This window comes from Piliocolobus tephrosceles, chromosome 12 (genome assembly GCF_002776525.5).
Source record: "Piliocolobus tephrosceles isolate RC106 chromosome 12, ASM277652v3, whole genome shotgun sequence".
In the NCBI taxonomy this organism is placed as follows: Eukaryota; Metazoa; Chordata; class Mammalia; order Primates; family Cercopithecidae; genus Piliocolobus; species Piliocolobus tephrosceles.
The window spans coordinates 120,302,714-120,323,332 of record NC_045445.1 but is presented as its reverse complement, the minus strand read 5'-3'; the positions used below and the strand labels follow the sequence as shown (position 1 = coordinate 120,323,332).

At 44.0% G+C, this 20,619-nt stretch overlaps 1 protein-coding gene across 2 annotated transcripts in view; it reads left to right on the top strand.

Annotated features, from left to right (window-relative positions):
- MAGEB10 (MAGE family member B10) overlaps nt 1–13,172 on the top strand; it is a 13,404-nt gene extending 232 nt beyond the window's left edge. The window contains exons 1-3 of one of the 2 annotated variants that reach the window (XM_026451867.1): nt 73–150; nt 7,680–7,828; nt 11,417–13,166. In XM_026451867.1, coding sequence (XP_026307652.1) covers nt 11,466–12,509 — 1,044 coding nt within the window. In that variant the 5' untranslated portion in view covers nt 73–150; nt 7,680–7,828; nt 11,417–11,465 and the 3' untranslated portion in view covers nt 12,510–13,166. Of the gene's footprint in view, nt 1–72; nt 151–7,679; nt 7,829–11,416 lie in introns of those variants that run through there. The other variant, XM_023202190.1, reaches the window with a different exon arrangement.
- The last annotated feature ends 7,447 nt before the right edge of the window (nt 13,173–20,619 follow it).

The window sequence follows — 20,619 nt, the reverse complement described above, 5'->3', positions numbered from 1 at the left end:
CGCCGCCCTTGCTGGCAGCCCTTCGGGCCGTGGGCAGGATGCCCGGATGTCATACACACTTCCGCTTCTGCCGTCCGTGGGAGGTGAGGCCTTGCATTGAGGCGGTTGGTATCTGGTCAGCAGAGGAAGGCATCCAGGTCCTGCCAGTAGGTAAGGCAAAGACATTGAATAACGTTTGAGGGGACCCCCTACCACAAAAGAAAGAACGCCATGCCGTCCGGCCTCGGCCTTAAGCCGCAAAAGCCCCGGGCAGGGATCCTCTTAGGTACCGCACTCTGCATTATTCTTCTGGAGAGTCAGGGAAGTGATAGCATTGGACTAAGGTGTTGGCATCAAGCCACCCGAGATTAGGGTCTTAGAACCCTCCAGGAGTCAATAAAGGGTGAGTTCCGTAAAACTCCCTTTCTGCCATAGCGGACGGGTGCCCACAGAACTCAGCCTCTGCTCTCAGGCCTGGGTGATCCTAAGTAGGAGTAGCTGGAATTTCCACCTTTAACCTCTCAGGGAGGTGAAGGTATTGGACCACGGTGTCTGCCTCGGGCAGCAGGGGAAGGAGTCCTATGTTCTGCCACGTGTTAATGAAATGCCCCAGTGTGGGCTGTGGGGGAAGCTAGCTTCCCATAAATACGGCGGCCTTACAGAATCCTGCCCTTCCTGTAAGTTCTGGGAGATCCCTGGCGTGGCTGTAAGGCCCCCGTGACCCCTCGCTTTATATTCTGGTGGTGGTCCTGGGGAAGGGTACAAACTAAGGCTAGCACATTCAGGTCAGCAGTGGGAGGAGTCTTCGGGGGTAACCAGGAGTTTAGCTTAGAACCCGGAGCAAAGACTGAGGGGACTTTCTTCCCCAGAACAAAGGGGACCCAACAGAATACCACTACTATGAGCCTTGGTAGCCTTTCAGCATGACTCTCAGGCTAAGGTATCCCTCATTTTATCCTTAGTGGTCACAGGATGATGAGGACATAGATTTGACAGGGCAGTCGGTGGCAGGTCATTAGAGGGAGGTGACTCAGGCCCTTATGGAAGTCAAAGTGAGGACTGATGGGGCTAGGCACTGCCTCTGTGGTCAGCCTTGGGAAGCCCTGGGCAGATTTGTTGTTCTGAATGCACCCCACCCCCTCCCTCCAACTGCATACTCTGGGATATCAGGTGAAAGAGGGCCTTTCTCTGATTGGTATAGGCCTCAAGTCCTCAGAGGGGAAGGTATGAGGCTGTCAAGGTGAGGAGTCATTAGTAGGAACCTGAATTTCCAGAAGAAAAGAGGATTCATAGAGCCCTAAGATTGCTGTCATTCCTGATAGGGGTCCCTGGGGAAGATACATCTGAGGCCTCCCTAATATCTTTATCAGGAGTGTCAGGGATGTGAAGGCCTTGCTTGGACGGGGTAGGTTTCAGGTAAGCAAAAGGAGGGCAATCAGACCCTCCAAGAAGCAAAAGTAAAGACTGAGTGAGGACTGAAAACTAATTACCTCATGATAAAGAGGGTCTCACCGATCTCTGCATTGCTGCCATTCTACAATGTCCCTCTGCAAATGTGGTCACATGAGATTCCTCCTTAGTTCCTTGTCTGGGGAGTCAAGGATGTGAGCGCTTTGGAATGAGGGAGTCAGCATCAAAACAGTTAAGCAGTGAGATAACAGGTCCTGCCAGAAGTCAAGGTAATGGCCCTGAATGTGAATTGAAAGAAACATCATCTACCCCAGAAAAAAAGGAAGCTCCATAGAGTCTGGACCTGCCGGTCACTGTATCAGTCCCAGTAAGATGCAGGTAAGACTGGCAGGCTTCAGTCTAGTTACTTCCACTGATTCCTCAGGGGAAGGGCCCATCAGAGAAGAGTAGCCTCATAGGATCCTTGAACCGTGCTCTCAAACCTACAGAAACAACTTCCATAAAGTCAAAGTGATATCTTCCTGCTGGAGGATCACACCATCTTTCCTTGAGGTCACTTCATCACCTGCCATCTGTCTCACACTACTACTTGTCTCTGAGCAGAGTCATCATGGCTCGGGGTCAGAAAAGTAAGCTCTGTGCCCATGAGAAATGCTGCCAGGCTCGAGAAGAGCCCAAGGATGTGGAAGGTGCTCAAGTCACTGTAGCAGAGGAAGAAGAGTCCCTCACTTCATCTCCTCATTTCAAAGATAGTCCTGAGAGGTCATCTGCTGTCAAAACACCCAGCAATGAGCAAGAGCCTGGGAGAGCTCTAGCCACCACCACTGCTGCAGCTGTTTCATGCACAGCATCTAATGAAGTCATCGACAGCCAAGTTGAGGAAAGGTCAAATGCCTCACAGGCCCAGGCTACCACTGGGCAGTGGCCCAGAGGCCCTATAGATAAGAAGATTGCTATGTTAATGCATTACCTGCTGTACAAGTATCAAATGCAAGAGCCTGTTACAAAGGCAAATACGCTGAAAAATGTAATCCAGACGTACAAGAGCCACTTCCCTGAGATGCTGAGGAGAGCTTCTGATCACCTGGAGTTGGTCTTTGGCCTTGACGTGAAAGAAGTGGATCCCAACAAGAGCGTCTATGTCCTTGTCAACAAATTAGAATTAGGCCATGATACAAGACTGAATCCTAACAGAAGTTTGCCCAAGACTGGCCTGCTGATGACCATCCTGAGTGTAATCTTCAGCCAGGGGAATTGTGCCCCTGAAGAGGAAGTCTGGAAGGTGCTAAATATGATGGGGGTATACTAGAGGCAGGAGCACTTCATCTATGGAGAGCCCAGGAACCTCCTCACCAACCTCCTCACCAAAGATTTAGTGCAAGAGCAGTAGCTGGAGTATCGGGAAGTGCCCAACAGCAGTTCTCCAAGCTATGAATTCCTGTGGGGTCCACGAGCCTTTGCTGAAACCAGCAAGATGAAAGTCCTAGAGTTTTTGGCCAAGATCCATAGTACAGTCCCCAGTGCCTTCCCATTCCATTATGAAGAGGCTTTGAAAAATGTGGAAGAGAGATCCCAAGCCAGAATTGCAGCCAGGACCTGTACTGCTGCCATGGCCAGTGCACATTCCAAGGCCATGTCCAGCAGCCTTGCCTGCCCCAAGTAAAGGCTGAGGAAAATGCTTTACTGTGTTTTTGAAGAGGACAGTCAGTGTTTCACTAGTGGAGGGTTGGCTGTGTCTCGTTATAACACAGTACATAATGTGTTCTGGGTAACTTGGATATTTGTTTAAACATTGTTCGTTTTAATGGAAGGTTAAAGTAGCTTAAGAATCCAAGATTATTAGTGATAATAAGTCATACATTTATTGATATTTGTGAGGTTTTAGAGTAGAGTTTTACTATTTTATAGAAAAAAAAAACAGGAAAAGTTTCATCCTATTTAGTGATCTCCAACAAGATAACATAGTAGTGGATTAGTCATTTCCTTGGAAATATTTTTTTTAAAAGCAGAAAAATAGTTGGAATGAAGAAATAGAGGGAAAATGTAAAAGATGATAAATGCTTGCATTCCCTTATGTTTAGTCTGTTCTGTAAAATTAAGAGATAGATACTTAGATATTATTAGTTTATTCAACAATGTAGGAGAAGCTACATCATAATAAAACTGACTTCTTGCACACTGGCTCACTTATTTCTCAAACATTACTTGGGCATTTGTTCTTTGGAGGGAAGGCACCATGCTGGTACTGGGAATGTCAGGATAAATAAGACCTAAGCGCGCGCACTGAATTTTAGAGTCTAAGAGCAGCTGTCATGTAAGGAAGATGGTGAGATATACCCTAAGTAAAGGATGAATAAGAGAAGGTGGGAAGATCCAGATCAGAGCAGTCAAGTGAAAGTATCCTGAGGCAAGTGGGTTTGGGGCCTTAGGAAACTGCAAACCCTTCAGTGTCAGTCAATTTTGTTAGTCTGGATGGTGGGTTGGTTGAGGCTGTGGGAGTAGTGAGCAGGGGCCAGATCCTCAAAAAGACTAATGCCTGGAATGAAGAACTGCTTTTAGCAGTTATTTTGAGGTAATAGATAAACCAGAAGTAATTGTAAGACGGGAATGGAAGGTCTTGCATCCTTTTCCAGTGTCGTTTTTCCAGTGTAGTTGGGCACAGTCCACAAACTATGTTTTATGCACATCAGCTCCAGGGACCTTCTGAGAAACAAGAGTGATATTACTTGACATGAATGTGCTCAAAAGCCATTGTGTGTCATTATTTGCTCTGGCCTGGGGAAACAAAGCCCACTAAACTCACTTAATTAAAAGGGCTTTTTTAAAAAAATTGTACTTTAAGTTCCTGGATACATGTGCAGAATGTGCAGGTTTGTTACATAGGTACACGTGTGCCATGGTGGTTTGCTGCACCTATTGACCCATCATCTAGGTTCCCTCTTCCTGCCCCTCACACCCCAACAGGACCTGGTATGTGTTGTTCCTAAAAGGGCATTTTTATTAGGTTGTCTTTAGTATCATTTGGCAAACTCAAGTGAGGGCTAGATTTTTGATGTGAGTGAAATAAATGAAAATAGGGGTGGTTTGGATGGAAGGATAGCTGAAGGGATGGAAGGAATTAGTCTTTGACATAAATTATAGGAGTCTTAAATTGAATCCAACTGTGGAGGACTACCCCACACCCGCAATAAATAAGAAATCCTCATATTTGCATAGTAAATAACTGAGTTTTACTTGCTAAGCAGCATTTTTGGCTGATTTGTGTGCTGTATCATAGAATGCTGCATATTTTCAGACATCTCTTGCTTTAAAAACAATCACAGAGATTTTGATAGGACCTGGGGTCAAACTAATAATAGTAACAAATGCTAGTTATTAAATATGCAATAAATTCTAGGCACTGTGCCCGGAGTTTTCATACATTGCATATAACCCAGAAATCCTACAGGGCAAGGCTTATCACGATCACTTCACGTAAAGCCTGAGCCTCATAGAGCTTTACAATTTTCCTGACTTCATGTGGTTCATAAGTGTCAAAATTAGAACCATAGTCTGAATTTGTTTAGAACCCACATTGTTCCACTCCTTCCTGCATGAAGCAGATGTTCTGTCTTTTAATTCATTTCTCTTCTCACTACTGCACCGTCTCTCTAGGCAATAAAAAGAAGGAGCCTGGGGCCAGTGTACTAAATCCAGATATAATAAATAATGGAGAAAATGAGAATTGAACACCATTTGGGGACTGCCTGTGGGCCTCATTTTCGTAGGGCCCATCCACCCCTAGCTCCAGGGTTCTTTGGGAGCTGATTTTGCCCAGGTGCTGGCACATGGGACCAGATCCAGCACTTCCCAAATTACACTGTTCTTTCCTTGAGTCAGCCCCTGTGAGTCCTTGTGCCCAAATCTGGATCCTTACCTGCTGTCCAGCTCTTCCCTGCTTCCTTCCATGAAGGCTGCACCCTGCTACCTATGGGAAAGGAAGCCCAGAATAACCTTCCTTCCTTTCTCCTGACTCAGAGCATTCCAACTCCCTGCAGATGTCCTCTGTTTTGTCACATTGCTCACTTGGAACTTCTCTGATAACAGCCCCTTCCATGTAATTGTTTACTTTGGCAGTGAACACTACATGCCTACTCATCTTCTCTGGGTAATTTCGCCACACTCAAGATTTTTTCCGAGTCTACCTGTGAGTCAAGTCAGACTTGGAACAGAATCTAACCTTGAAAGATAACTCTGAAGTTAGAGAGGAGGTTTAGAAAGCAGATGAAGTTAGAAAGAGAGGAGAATGTAATCTGGTGACTTATTTGAGACTAGCACTGAATCCATACACTAATAAGTGAACTTAACAATGGTAAAGTATCAAAGCCTCTGTCTCAAGTGGTGGATAAGGAAAGACCTAGGAAATGACTGTGTATCAACCATGTCCAGAAATTGGATTCCTATAAATCCTGGTATACTAGGAGCATATAGTAGATTTCTATGCTGACATAACAAATGCCATACAGTAAGACACTTTAAATAACATATTGATTATAACACCCTTCTGTAGGTGAGAAGTATGGGTTGGTTCTGCTGGTTTCTTTGCTTGGGGTTACACAGGCCCAAATCAAGCTGTCAAAGCCTGATAATAAGTGTGTCTTATTGGGACATACTGTGAAGAATCCCATTTCAGGCTTATTCAGGTCATTCTATTAGGAACCCAGTTCTTTGTGGTTGTAAGAAGAGTGAGGAGTAAGTCTTCTTTCTGGCTATTAGTTGGAGCTGCTATATTTTCTCCAGGCCTGTCTCTGGTCTTTGCATGTGGGCCTCTACTTTTGAGTCAGACTTGGGACATTGAACCTGTCTCATTCTTGGAATTTCTCTAACTTCTCTCTCTGCCTCCAGATGGAGAAACATCTCTGCTTGTAAGGGCTCATATAATTAGATTTGGCCCATGTAGGCAATCCAGTGTAATCTCCCTATTTTCAGGTTGGTTTCATAATTTTAATTATATTTGCAAAGTGCCTTTGGCCATGTAACATAACATATTCATGGGTTTCAGGAATGAGGATACGTGAAGCTTTGTGGAGCAATTATTCAGTCTCCCACAGAGGTAGAATATGTCTCTCTGGCAGACATGCCAGCTTTGATAAGAAAAGAAAAAACATAATTCGCTATCATTCTCTTGATTCTTGTCTGTATCTGCCCCAAGGGAAAATCCTGGTTTTTCATTGCACCTAAGGGCACCTGTACATGTGCTTAGGTGTACATGTTCATCAGGTGGTGGGTAGCAGAGACTCAAAAGTTATGTTTTCATCAAAAGAAAGAAGAAATTTTTCAGTCTCTTGAGATCATAGAGATCATTGAAAAGGTCAGTGCAGAAAGGTGTTATTGAGTGCAGCGGGGTGAACCCTTCTTGCTGAGATTTACAGGATTGTTTTGAAAATTAGTGTGATTCTGGATTTGAAATTACCTGTCACATATAGACACTAGGAAATGTTGTTTAGCAAAGATATTTGATATTCTCAGAAACTCCTCCAAGACTTAAGAAGGCTGTTGTCATAACAAATTTATATTAGTAGCTTTTATTGAGCATGTACTATTGTAATAGTTAATTGGACAGACTGCAAGTGCTCATCCACTTTGTGTCTTGCTTTCCATCCTTGGTTCATATGGAGACTACATTGCCAGTCCACTTGTAGTTTGGAAAGGTCATGTGACTACCCCCCTTGACACTGAAATATGAATAATAGCATGCTTTTCCCTTTCAGATCAAAGTGTTTGAGAGCCAGTCTGCCACCTCCATGATTTCTCTTCCATGCTGAGATATGGAGCCACAGTATAGAAGCAGCATGGATCCCTGGGACACCTGACAGCAAAAAACCCCTATTAATTCATGTCAAAATTTATTTGCATAAGAGATAAACTTTTAGTGTGTTAAGCCATTCAGATTTCAGCCTTTTCCCATTGCATCTCATACATACTTTTTCTGTGTAATACACAACTACTAATTCCATTGTTATTATTGATTAAATATTTTAACTACCAAGAAAATAGTGCATGTATTCTTGTTGCCAAAAATTCTAATACGGATAAATCAAAATTTCACTTCATTACTGTGTCCCTCCAAAATTCAACCCCTCCTCAAATGTAACCACATTTTTTAAATCCTGCATGTAGTATTTTTAAATGTATTATAGGCTTTTTCTTATATACATGTGCAACAAAAATACACTGTGAGGGTTTTTTTGTTTGTTTTGTTTGCTCTTTTTTTTTTCTTAATTTTTATTTCCTTTTTTTTTTTTTTTTAGAGACGGTGCCTCGCTCTGTTGCCCAGACTGGAGTGCAGTGGTGTGATCATAACTCAGTACAGCCTAGAAGTCCTGAACTCAAGCAATCCTCCCGCCTCAGCCTTTCAAGTAGCTAGGAGTACAGTTGGGAGCCACCGTGCCTGGTCATTGTGAGTTTTAAATATACATTGATAACTGTTTACATATTGCTCCACAATATGCACCTAAGGATAACTGTTTACATATTGCTCCACGATATGCCTTAGAATTTTGATATTTCAATAACACATTTCTTTTTACTTTGAGAAGAAAGGATTTACTCGGAATGACAAGGTTCTAGGAAATGTACCTTAACAAGAAAACCTCAATTAGTAAAGGACATTAAGAAAACCAGGCACTAGAACAATTTCCAGAATCCACTAAAGAGATCATAAGCTGAATAAAGTCCAGAGAATTCAGGGCATGAGGTAGTCAGGGATCTGTATCCAGAGTTCAGCCATGGGGTAGCAATGGGACCAGAAGGAGTAAAGGTGAGGAAACTGGTGGTGTCTTGGACAACTTTTCTGAATAGGCTTGGCAATCTCTGAATCATCATTACCAGCATGAAGTTGTAGGCTGAGCTGTCCAGAGGCATGCTCTGCTAGAGTCTTCCCTTCCCACTGCTCAGGCAGAGTGTGGCTTGCTCCCCTGCATCACCCAGTTATAATATTAATCGATTCTGGGAGAGCTACATCTCTTCACTACTCTGGTGGTTCATTGCACCCTTTCCAGTGTAGCAGGGTTGAGAGTTGTCTTGATGCCTGATAAGAAAGAGTGTATGTGGCCCTTGGGTATGTGGCCCCCTTGAGTATGTGGCCCTCCCACCACTGAGGTTGCAGCTGTGCAAATGGATGTGATTGATGATTAATGACAGTTAAAACAGGGCAAGTAGTACCAATGAGTAGTGGTACTTCAAGTACCACTTGTAGTGTAGATTCAAGGAGGGGGGAATTGGAGGAGGGATTTCCTGAGACTAACTACCTCACTGACTCTGCAACTAAAAGGCTGAGTGTGCATGTGTCTTTAAAAAAGGATCCAGATATTATCCCCAGCTCCAAATACTTCCTACCATCACTGACTTCTTTGCAGAACAGAGAGTGGATTTTTTGTTGCTGTGTCTGGTGGCCTTTGTTGCCACCAAACACCGTAGTAGGGTGCTGGTTTTCAAGGCAAGTATTTCCAGAGTAGATGGAGAACCATTGTAGATGCTGCAGTTCCTTATTGAATTGACTACAGGTAACAAGTATAGGTTGAGTCCAAATCTCTATCTTCATTACTGTTATAACCCTGACTTGATTCGAATCAACTGAAAATTTTTATAAAGGTGATTCTGCACTAGCCATTTGCAAAGTTATCAGATGATCTGTAGTAAAATTTACATCACTTCTCACTGTGAGGTAGGGTCATTGGGCCAGGTGTCATTCTCAGATCCACAGAGGGAGGAGTCCCAGACTCTAAAAGGAATAAAAATGAAGACCCTGATGAAGTTTTGAAAGAGTCACCCACTCCATAACAGACTGCTCAGCACAGAGACCACCCCTGCTGTTAACGTTTCTAAGCCAATGCCTCGATGTTAGGCCCAGAAGCCTCCTCAGTTCACCCTCTGTAGTCCAGGGATATAGGACTGTGGGGTGAGGTGGTTGGGGACAAGGCTTTTTTTTTTAAAGCCAAATAGATCAGGAGGAGGAGGAGTCCTAGGCCCCCCGGAGTCAATGAAAGACCACTATGCAACTTCTGTCAGAATTCCCCATTCCCACAAAACACAAGCCACCCCCTTACTTCTAAGAGCTGCACCCCTGCTCTCTTAGGTTCCATATGGGGGTGGCTAGAATTGGCTTCCCCAACTTCTGACTCTAACTTCCAGAAGAATGAAGGCATTAGTCTGAGCAGGGTAGCCTCAAATCAGCAGAAAAGAGAGTTCCAGAGATTTCCAGGTCCTGTCAGGAGTTAAGTTAACGACCTTAAGTGAGATCTGAGGACACTATTTATACCAGAAGAGAGAAGGGCCAACAGAATTCCAGCCCTGTGTAAGCCCTGGGAGGCCCTGGACAGGGATCCTCTGATGTAGTGCCCTTTGAATTCCCAGGATCCTGAGAGGTGACAGCATTGAACCACGCTTTGGCATCAGACCAGTAGAGAGCAGGGTTCCAGACCTTCCAACAGTGATGGTGAAGACCCTAATATTTGAGGCAACTATTCACACCAGATCAGAAGGGCCCCACAACATCTAGGCTCCTGCTGTCAGGCCTGAGAAGCCCATGAATGGAGTGGCCAGATATAACATTCTCTGAGTTCCACCTCTGGAGTTTTAGGGAAGTTAAAAAACTGGTGCCAGAAGGAATTGTTAAATCAGCAGAAGGAGGAGTCCCAGGCCCTCCTAGGAGTTAAGATAAAAACCCTTTGTGAGGTGTAAGGGTAACAGCCATGCTCTTGCTGTTAGTGTTAGATAACCTTGGGCAAAAAAACCTCTTATATAGCACCCTCTGAATTCCCTCTTTGGAAATTCAAGGAGAGGACAGCATTGGACCAAGGTTACGGCCTCAGGCCAGCAGATGGAAGAGTCCCAGGCCCCAACAGAAGTAAAGGTGAGGAAACTGAGTGAGATCAGAAGGAACCACCCACCACAAAAGAGAGGGGTTCATAACAGAGTCTGCCCCTGCTCTCAGCCCAGGGAGGCCCCAGGTGGGAGTAGCTATTGTGACACTTTCTGAATTCCATTACTGCTTTCTCAAAGAAGTGAAGAGGTTTAGGTTGTCAGAGGAGCTATTTCCAGGCCTTGCCAAAAGGGAATACAAGGATCTTGAGTGAAGTTTGAGGGGGACTTCCACTCCAAAAGACTGGGGCCCCATGGATTCATGACAGGTCCAGGACAGGGCCTGATGAAGCACCCTCTGAATTCTGGTAAGAACTCAGGGAGAGAAGGGCACTGGACCAGAGTGCCAGCTTCTGGTCAGCAGAGGAGGAGTCCCAAGCCCTAAGAAGACTAAAAAGAATCCAGAGTTCTGAGGGAGCCATCCACCCCAGATCAAAAGGGGACAGCACAGAGTTCCATCTGTGCTGTCAACCCTGAGGGACTGTGGGGTAGATATGTTAGGCTGACTTTATCCTTTCGTAACTCAGAGATCTGAGGGCCTTGCTCTGAGGGGATAGGTCTCAGGTCATCACAGGGTGAAGTCCCAGGCCCTAGTAGAAGCCAAGGTGAAAACCCTGAGTGAAGAATGAGAACACTAAGGATCCCAGAATACAGAAGGTCCCTCAGAGTTTTTCTGTTGTAGTCATCCTAGATGTCCTCAGGCAGGTGTGGTCAGATGAGTTTCTCTTTCAGTTTCTCCACCAGGGTAGCAGGGAAATGAGGGGACTGAAATGAGGGGTCAGTCAAGTAGAGGGATCCCAGAACCTGCCAGAAATCAAGAGGACAGTTCTGAATGTGAACTGAGAAAAGAGTCCCTACCCAAGAACAAAGGGGCCTCCACAAAGCCTGGACCTGCCAGGCCTGGCTGTCATCACCCAGTAAACCCCAGGCAGGTCTGGCAAGTGGCAACCTAAAACACACCCTAGTTATTTCACAGAGTACTCAGGGGGCAGGGAAATCAAAGAATAAGGGCCTTGTTTTTCCTTGAGTAATGCACCAAGAAAACTTGCAGAGGTGGCCATCAATAAAGCTAAAATTGTATCTCTCTGCTGAATGGGCACATCCCATTTCATCTTCTCTCCTCCAGGTCACGGGATCACCTGCCCTTTTGGCTGCTGCACCTGAACGAAGTCATCATGCCTCGAGGTCAGAAGAGTAAACTCCGTGCCAGGGAAAAACGCCGTCAGGCCCGAGGAGGGCTGGAAGATTTGATAGATGCTCTGGCCATTTTAGAAGAGGAGGAAGAATATTCCCCCTCCCCCTCTTCTTGTTTGAAGGATGTTTCCCAGAGTTCACTTGATGGGACAGCCAACAATCCCGATGGACTTTGGGAAGCCCTATCCATCAGCCCATCTGCTACAGCTGCTTCACACACAAGACATACCGAAGGAGTCAACGACCAAATGGAAGAAAGGCCAAGATGCACACAAGATCTAGCAGCCACTGATAACTTTCCCAGAGGCCCTCTAGATGAGAAAGTAATTATGTTGGTGCATTACTTGCTGTACAAGTACCAAATGAAAGAACCCATTACAAAGACAGATATGCTGAGAAATGTAATCCATATGTGCAAGAGCCAGTTCCCCGTAATCCTGAGGAGAGCTTCTGAGCACCTGGAGCTGATCTTTGGTCTTGACCTGAAGGAAGTGGAGCCTAATAAGCACATCTATGTCCTGATCAACAAACTAGATCTAGACTGTGATGCAAGACTGAGTGATGAAACAAGCGTGCCCAAGACTGGCCTGCTGATGACTGTGCTGGGTATTATCTTCACAAAGGGTAATTGTGCTGCCGAGGAGGAAGTCTGGAAAGTGTTTAATATGATGGGATTATATGATGGAATTGAGCACTTCATTTTTGGGGAGCCCAGGAAGTTCCTTACCAAAGATTTGGTGAAAGAAAATTACCTGGTGTACCAGCAAGTGCCCAACAGTGATCCTCCACGCTATCAATTCCTATGGGGCCCAAGAGCCCATGCCGAAACCAGCAAGATGAAAGTTCTTGAGTTTTTGGCCAAGATAAATAATACAGTTCCCAGTGAATTCTCAACCTGGTATACAGAGGCTTTGCAAGATGAGGAAGAGAGAGCCAGAGCCAGAGTTGCAGCCAAGGCTCGCATTGGTACCATGGCTGGTGCACGTTCCAAGGTTAAGTCCAGCAACTCCTCCCAACTGCGGTAAAGTCTGAGGCAGATTCTTCACTTTGTGTTTGAAAAGAAATCCACATTCTGAGCTGGGGGAGGTCAGGGTGGGACTGGAGACAACAAGGTGAATAACATGTTTGTGTTAATGTTCTATGTGATGACTTGGAATTTTTTAAAGATGATGTTCCTTTAATAGATGGTTAAAGTAGCTTCAGTATCTAAGTTTGTGAATGACGTTGCTCAAATTTTTCTGTATGTGAGATTAAGAGTAAGCGATGTATTGCTTTATAAGTCAAATTGGGAAACTCTCCATTTATTTAGTGATCGAAACATGATATGGTAGTAAATTGGGCATTTCCTAATTCAATGTGAAATAATTTAGGAGTGTAATAAATGGGATCAAGAAATAGAGACAGGAGGGCCAGGTGCGGTGGCTCACACCTGTAATCCCAGCACTTTGGGGAAGCCGAGGCAGGCAGATCATGAGGTCAGGAGATCGAGGCCATCTTGGCTAACACAGTGAAACCCTGTCTCTACTAAAAATACAAAAAATTAGCCAGGCGTGGTGGCGGGCTCCTATAGTCCCATCTACTCAGGAGGCTGAGGCAGGAAAATGACGTGAACCCGGGAGGCGGAGCTTGCAGTGAGCTGAGATCACGACACTGCACTCCATCCTGGGTGACAGAGTGAGCTCCATCTCAAAAAAAAAGAAAAGAAAAATAGAGAAAAGAGTAAAAGATGGCTAATTATTACATTCCCTATTGACTTTTATTCTGTTGTTATGTAAAATTAAGATATATATGCCAGGATATGCTTACATTATTCAAGAATATATAATTACATTGTAATAAATTAGGCCTTTTGCCCACTGGTTCATTTATTCCTCAAACATTAATTGAGCATCTGCTCTTTGGAAGGCCTTGTGCTAGGATGTCAGGATAAGGAAGATCTACCTGTGCCCACTGGATTTTAGAATCTAGGGGTAGATATTACATAAGGAATATGGTGAGATACCTACTAAGACCTAAAGGACAAGTCAAAGAAAGTGAGAATGTAGGGGGAGGGTTATCTAGATGAGAGCATCAAATGTAAATATCTTAAGGCAAGTGGGATTGGAGGTTTGGGAAATTGAAAGTCTTTCAATGTGAATCAGTTGTGTTTTTTTTTTTTTCCTCACTCTTGTCACCCAGGCTGAAGTGCAGTGATGGGATCACAACTCACTGCAGCCTCAACTTCCTGGGCTCAGGTGATTCTCCTACCTCAGCCTCCTGAGTAGCTGAGACTACACGTGCACGCCATTGTGCCTGGTTAATGTTTTACATTTTTAGTAGAGATAGGGTTTCGCCATGTGGCCCAGGTTGTTCTCCAACTCCTGGACTCAAGCAATCTGCCTGCCTCTGCCTCCCAAAGTGCTGGGATTACAGGTGTGAGCCGCTGTGCTTGGTTGGTCAGATGAGGCTCTGAGAGTGGTAAGCAGTGGCCATCCTCTCTGAAGACATGTTCAGGGTTGAAAGACTAAGGTCTGGAATGGACAAGTAATTATAGCAGTTGCTTGGGCTCATGGATAAACCAGAAAGAAATCTTCACCTGGGGCAGGAATGAAAGGTTTCCTGTGCTTTCCTAACTCCAGTGCAATTGATCACAAACCATGTGTTCTATGCACATCATCTCCAGCAAGTTTCTGAGAAAAATACTGTCTTAACATGGGATGCTCAGAAGCCACTTTACTGGCACTCTTTGCTCTGGCCTGGGAAAGACAGAGCCTGTGTTATTTTATTTTGTGTTGCTATAATAGAATGCCAGAGACTGGGTTACTTTTAAGGAAAATAATTTTTTTTCACAGTAGTGGAGGCTGGGAAGTTCCAAGATCAAGGCGTTTGGTGGCATCAAGGGAGGGGTGTCTTGCTGGGCCATCCCATGGCAGAAAGTGAGGTAGTAAGAAAGGGAAAGCAAGAGAAAAAGGGACCGAACATACTTTTTGAAACAAACCCACTCTTGTGATAAAGGTATTAATCCATTTATAAGGGCAGATCTCTCACAGCCTGATTACTTCTCATCAGGCCCTACCTCACGATACTGTTGGATTGGGGATTAAGTGTCTAACACTTGCCTTTTTGGGAGACACATATCATGGCAGAGTCCATTCCATTAATAGGGTGTTTAGACTAGGTTATCTTGAGTGTAATTTGGCAAACTCAAAGCAAGGGATAGGTGTTTTGATGGGAGTGAATGAGGAAGTCCTTGACACATTTTCTAGGAGCATCTAGTTGAGCTGCATCTAGCTGGGGAAGATTCTGCCAACACACAATATAAAAAATGTATATTCTCAAAAAGTTTCTTATCAAGTAAGTAACGTTCTCTTGGTAAGAAGCATTTTGATTGATTTGGTTTTCCATGTCCTAGAGGGCTGCATATTAACATCTCCAGGATGAAAAATAAATTAAAAATTTCCAAGAGGGGAAGGTTGGTAGTGTTAGCAATCTAAAACATAATAGAAACAACTGTTAGTTATCAAAAACCCAGTACACACTAACACTGTGCCAGCTGCCCTACACAAATAACTTACATTCTAAAAGTCAGACTTCACAAGATATATGCTAGCCAAAGAACAAAATGACTTCATCAAGCCCACTTCACAAAGAACTTGAGGCTCATAGAATTTTCGAGTTCACATATAAGTGACAAGGCTGAGTTGAGACCTCCTGGTCTGAATTCCTCTACAGCCCACACTATTCCACTCCTCTCAGCCTGAAGCAGATCTTAGGCCTATTAATTCATTTCACTTCTCACTACTCCACAATGTCTCTCAGACAAAGAAAAGAAAGACCCTGTCACCAAAGCACTAAAAGCAGGCCCTAAAATGGAAGGTAGAATGAGAATGAGACACAGTCTGGGACTGTCTGTGGGGTTCATTGGCCTGGAGTCCTCCCACCTTTAGCCCAGATTGTTCTGGAGCTGACTCTGCCCTGGTCCCTTCACATGGGTTCAGTCCAGCACTTTCCCACATTACTGTGCCCTTCCCCTGGGTCTTCCCCACCGTGCTCTTCTGTCTGAACTGGAACTGACCTGCTGGCCAGCTTTACTGTGTCCTTCTCTGGAGCCTGCACTTGCTCCAGAGGAATAGACAGCCCAGACTTGCCTACCTTCTCCTGGACATAGAGACTTCCAACTCCCTAGAAGCCCCACCCCTCACCTTGGATTCCCCCTAACAGCAACAGCCCATTCTATGTAATTGTCCACTTCAAATAGTGAAGCTTAGACACCTATTCATCCCTGGGTGCCTCCACCACACTCAAAGTGCTTTCAAATCTGCTGGAGAGGAGAGTTTGATTTGGGATAGAATCAACTGATACTTTATCCTGAAGCAGAGCTATAATCCTGAAGTAGAGAAGAGGTTTTAGAAAGCAGGTGAGATTAGAAAAAGAAGAGGTTTTAATCTGGTGACTTTTTGAATGTTGCTACTGAATCTATACACTGATGAATGAGCTCAACTAAGCGCCAAAACTCAAAGCTTCCCTCCTAGGTGTTCAATGAAGAAAGACCAAGGAAATAACTGTGTAGCAACCATCTGAAGAGAGTGAATTCTTACAAATTCTGTAGTCTTTCCAGAAAGTTGTAATAGTTTTCTATGGTAGCTGTAACAAATTACCACAAATGTAGTGGTTTACAACAGCACACGTTTATTATCTTTGTAGGGTTTATTGTCTGCATTTCTGTACGTGTGAAGGATGGAATGGTTCTGCTAGATTCTGTACTCAAATTTTCACAAGGTTCAAATCAAGCTTTCACCTGGCAGTCTTCTTATGAGACTCTGAGAAGATTCTTCTTCTGAACTCATTCAGGTTGTTGACAGAATCCAGTCCTTTGTGGTAATAAGATTGAGGTCCTGTTTCCTAGCTGACCGTCAGCTGGAGCTGGCAGGCCTCTCTCCGGTCCTTGAATGTGGGCTCATACATTTTGAGTCAACACTTGTAGGTTGAATTCTTCTCACACTTGTAATCTCTCTAACTTCCCCTCTGCTGCATCTCTCTTCTGCCTCCAGCCAGAGAAAGTTCTCTGCTTGTGAATTCTCATGTCATGATATCAGACTTACCTGAATAACCTAGTGTAATATTTTTATTTTAAGTTCAGTTACATAACCTTAATGCTTCTGCAAAGTGCCTTTGGTCATATAACAAAGCACATTCATTTTTCAAGGATAAGGGTATAACCATCTTTGTGGAGCAATTATTCAGCCTACTATTGATGTAGACAATGTGTCTTTGGCAGTGCTTTGATAAGAAAAGAATAAAATTAATTCACCATGATTCTCCTGACTTTTGTTTCTATCTGCCCCAGGGGAAAATCCTACTTTTCAGTGTGTGTAAAGACACACTGCACAAGTGTTTAGGTGTGTTAATCAGGTGGTAGCAGAAACTCCCAAGGTATTATTTAGACCATGCACTAAAAGGAAGAATAACATCCTCCATAGTTTGAGGTTATTGCAAAGGTCAGTAGAGAAAGGTACTATTTAGTGATGAGAGACAAAGGATCATCCTTGCTGAGATTTTCATGGCTCTTTAGAAAATTGGTGTGATCCTACATTTGAAAATAACTGTCACATGGTACACACTAGAAAAATTTCCCAAATTGCAAGGCAATTTTGGCCTTCTTAGAAACTTTTCCAAGAATAGAGATTGTTGTCAAAACAAAGTTTCGTATTTGCTTTTTATTGAGCATCTAATAGGTAATAGATTGTGGAAGAGACTCCAAGTTTCCATCCACTTGTTTTGCTGTCCTTCCTGGGCACATGGGGAGACTGTATTCCCCAGTCCATTTGTTGTTAGGGCCACTGAAATATAAACAGAAGCTATGTTTGTCATTTTCAGGCCAAGGCATTTGAGAGTCGATATGTCAGTTCTGTGCTTTCTGTTCTATTCAGCAGCAAATGTGGAGCTCTCATAATGAAATGTGGTGCCACATGATGGAAGTAGCCTGGATTCCTGGGTCCTCTGACAGTGAAGACACCCTGTTAACTCACATCAGATTTTATGCGTGTGAAAATTAACTTTTGTTGTGCTAAGACTTTAGAATTTCAGGCTTCTTCCATTGCATCCACTAGCAGTGACTATTAGAATATTGCACAGTTCCTATTTCCGTTGTTAGTTTTACTCAAATATATTAATTACTCAAATATTCTTGATGCTTAAGAAAATTCTAACACTATGGATAAATCACAATTCTGCTCCTTACTCTGTTCCTCCAAAATCTATTCCCCACCAGAAGTAACCACCATTAAAAACCTTGACTCTTTTATTTTTATGTGTATTCTAGGCTTTTTTCTTATATACATGTGGTAGGAAAATACATTGTGAACTTTTAACATATGTATATGCTGATGTACATTTTGTTGTACCTGTTGCATTTGTCACTAAATAAAATGGATGCAGGAACTTTCCATGAGAGCACGTATAGATCCACCTCACTGTCTAAGCTACTACCAAGAATTTCAAAGGACATATGTATCATAATTAACAATTCTTCTACTGATGGATGTATAAGGTGTTTTCCATTTATTGCTATGACTAATAAAATTGAAATAAACATTACTGAACATGACTTCTTGGGTAAATGTAGATGTTTTATTACAGGAAAGATGTAGAAAAGTATAAATTCAGTTAAAGTGTGAAGAATGTGATTGTCAATTTTTTTGAATACTACTAAACTTTCATTCCAAAAATGTTGTATACTCTCACGGGTATTTTATTTGATAAATTTTAAACTTGGGGTAAATGTTTAGCCAAGTTGTATTGTTTCACTGCTATTTCAATTTTAATTTCCATTTTCTAAGTAGGTTGAACAGAAAATGAACTTAATCCCTCATCCCAAGTGAGACATCGGTAGTGATGTCTTGAGCACTGAGATTTCTCTGGGCATTTGCTTTAAAATTCTCGTATGTCAAGAAAACATTTGTCTTCACTTTGAGAAGAAAGAACTTGGTTAGTATGACCAGGGTTCAGAAAATGTGCCCTGACAGAAAAACCTCAGTTAGTGAAGAACATCAAGAAAACCGGGAACTAGAACAATTTCCAGAACCCATGAGAGAGATCACAAGCTAAACCAAGTCCAGAGAACTCAGGGTAGGGAGTGGTCAGGGATCTGTATCCAGAGTTCAGCATGGGATAGCAATGGGACCAGAAGGAGTGAAGGTGAGGCAACTGGTGGTGTGTTGGACAACTTTTATGAATAGGCTTGGCAATCTCTGAATCATTACCAGCATGAAATTGTAGGGTGATCTGAGTGGGCAGATCTGCTGGATGAAAGGCCAAGAGGCATGCTCTATTAGACTTTCCCCTTCCCACTTCTCAGGCAGGGTATGACTTACTCCCTTGCATCACCTAGTGATTATATTAATTGATTCTAGGAAAGCTCTCTTCACTACTATGGTGGTTCGGTGCACTTCTTCCAGTGAGAATAAGAAAGATTGTATCTTGTAAGGGAAGCTACAATCTCTTATCAGTCATCAAGGCAGCTCTCAACCCTGCTACAAGTGGATGGGAAGCTGTACAAGTGGGTGGGATTGGCAATTAGTTAAAACAGGGCGAGTAGTACCAATAAGTAGTGGCACAGAGTGTGTCACTGCAAGGAGAAAGAAACTGGAGGGGGAGTTCTCTGAGACTTCACTGCCTCTATAAGTAAAAGGTTGAATGTGGACATGTCTTGAAAAAGGATCCACATATTATCCCTAGCTCAGATTGCCTCTCACTTTTCCTGCCTTCTTTTTACACCAGAAGAAATATATCCTTCAGCTGTGTTTGGTGGCCTTTTCCCACCAGATACCAAGTGGTGTAGGGGGCTGATCTGCTATGCAAACATTTCCAGGGTGAATGGAGAAGCAGTGTAAATGATGTTAAATTCACTGAGGGTGACAAGTATATGTGAGACAAAGATATCTCTTTATTATTGTAATTACCCCAACCTGAATAAATTGAAAACAAACAAATACTTTCTGTACCAGCCACTCTCAAAATGTCATCACCTGGGCCAGGCAAGGTGACTCACACCTGTAATACTAGCACCTTGGGAAGCCGAGGTGGGCGGATCCCCTGAGGTCAGGAGCTCGAGACTGGCCAGGCCAACATGGTGAAACCCCATATCTACAAAAATACAAAAATTGGCCGGGCGTGCTGGCACGTGCCTGTAATCCCAGCCACTCGGGAGGCTGAGGCGGGAAAATCACTTGAACCCTGGAGGAGGAGGTTGCGGTGAGCCGAGATCACGCCACTGTGCCCAGCCTGGACGACACAGCGAGACTCCGTCTCAAAACAAAACAAAACAAAAAAGAAAGTCCCTGATCTGTAGTAAATGTAATAAAATCTAAAAATGTGAAGTGAAAACTGTGGATCGCTGTGTCAGATCCAGGCCAGTAGAAGGAGGAATCCTAAACCTAACAGAAGTAAAGGCGAGGATTCTGTGTATATTTCTGAGGAAACTGCCCTCTGAAAACAGACTGACAGCACAGTGGCTGGCTTCTGCTGTCAGTTCTGGGAGGCTCTGGTATGGCTGTGAGGGTCAGGAACCCCTTCACTTAGCCTTCTGGAAACGAGGGTGATGTGAGTAAGACGCTGGTTTTAAGGCTGGTTAACTTGGTGACCAGAAGGCGACCTGGCCTGGAGTCACTAAAAAGCCCCTACGTGAGTTCTAAGGGAACCGCGCAACACAGAACAGTTATCAACCCCACAGGGCCTAGCCCCAGTGCCAGCCCCGGAAACCTCCAAGTAATCTTTCCCGGAAGTGTTTGCACCCCGATATCCGGCGGTGAGGTCGCAGGAAGTGAAAGCGTCTGTCTGAGAGCGCTGGTGTCCAGTCGCCTGAGGGAGGAGTTCCAGACTGTGGCTGAAATTAAGTAAGGACCCTGAGTTAGGTGTAGGGCACCACTCACTCCAGACTAAAGGGGCTCTGAGAGAATTCCGCCCCTGCTTTCAGCTCCGATAGAGCCCAGACAGGAATCTCTGATGTAGCGACCCCCGAATACCTTTTAAATAGTCCCTGAGGAGACTGCGCGGGTGAGGGTGTCTGAGGAGACTGGGCGGGTGAGGGTGTCTCACTGAGGAGACTGGGCGGGTGAAGGTGTCTGACTCAGGAGACTGGGCGGGTGAGCGTATCGG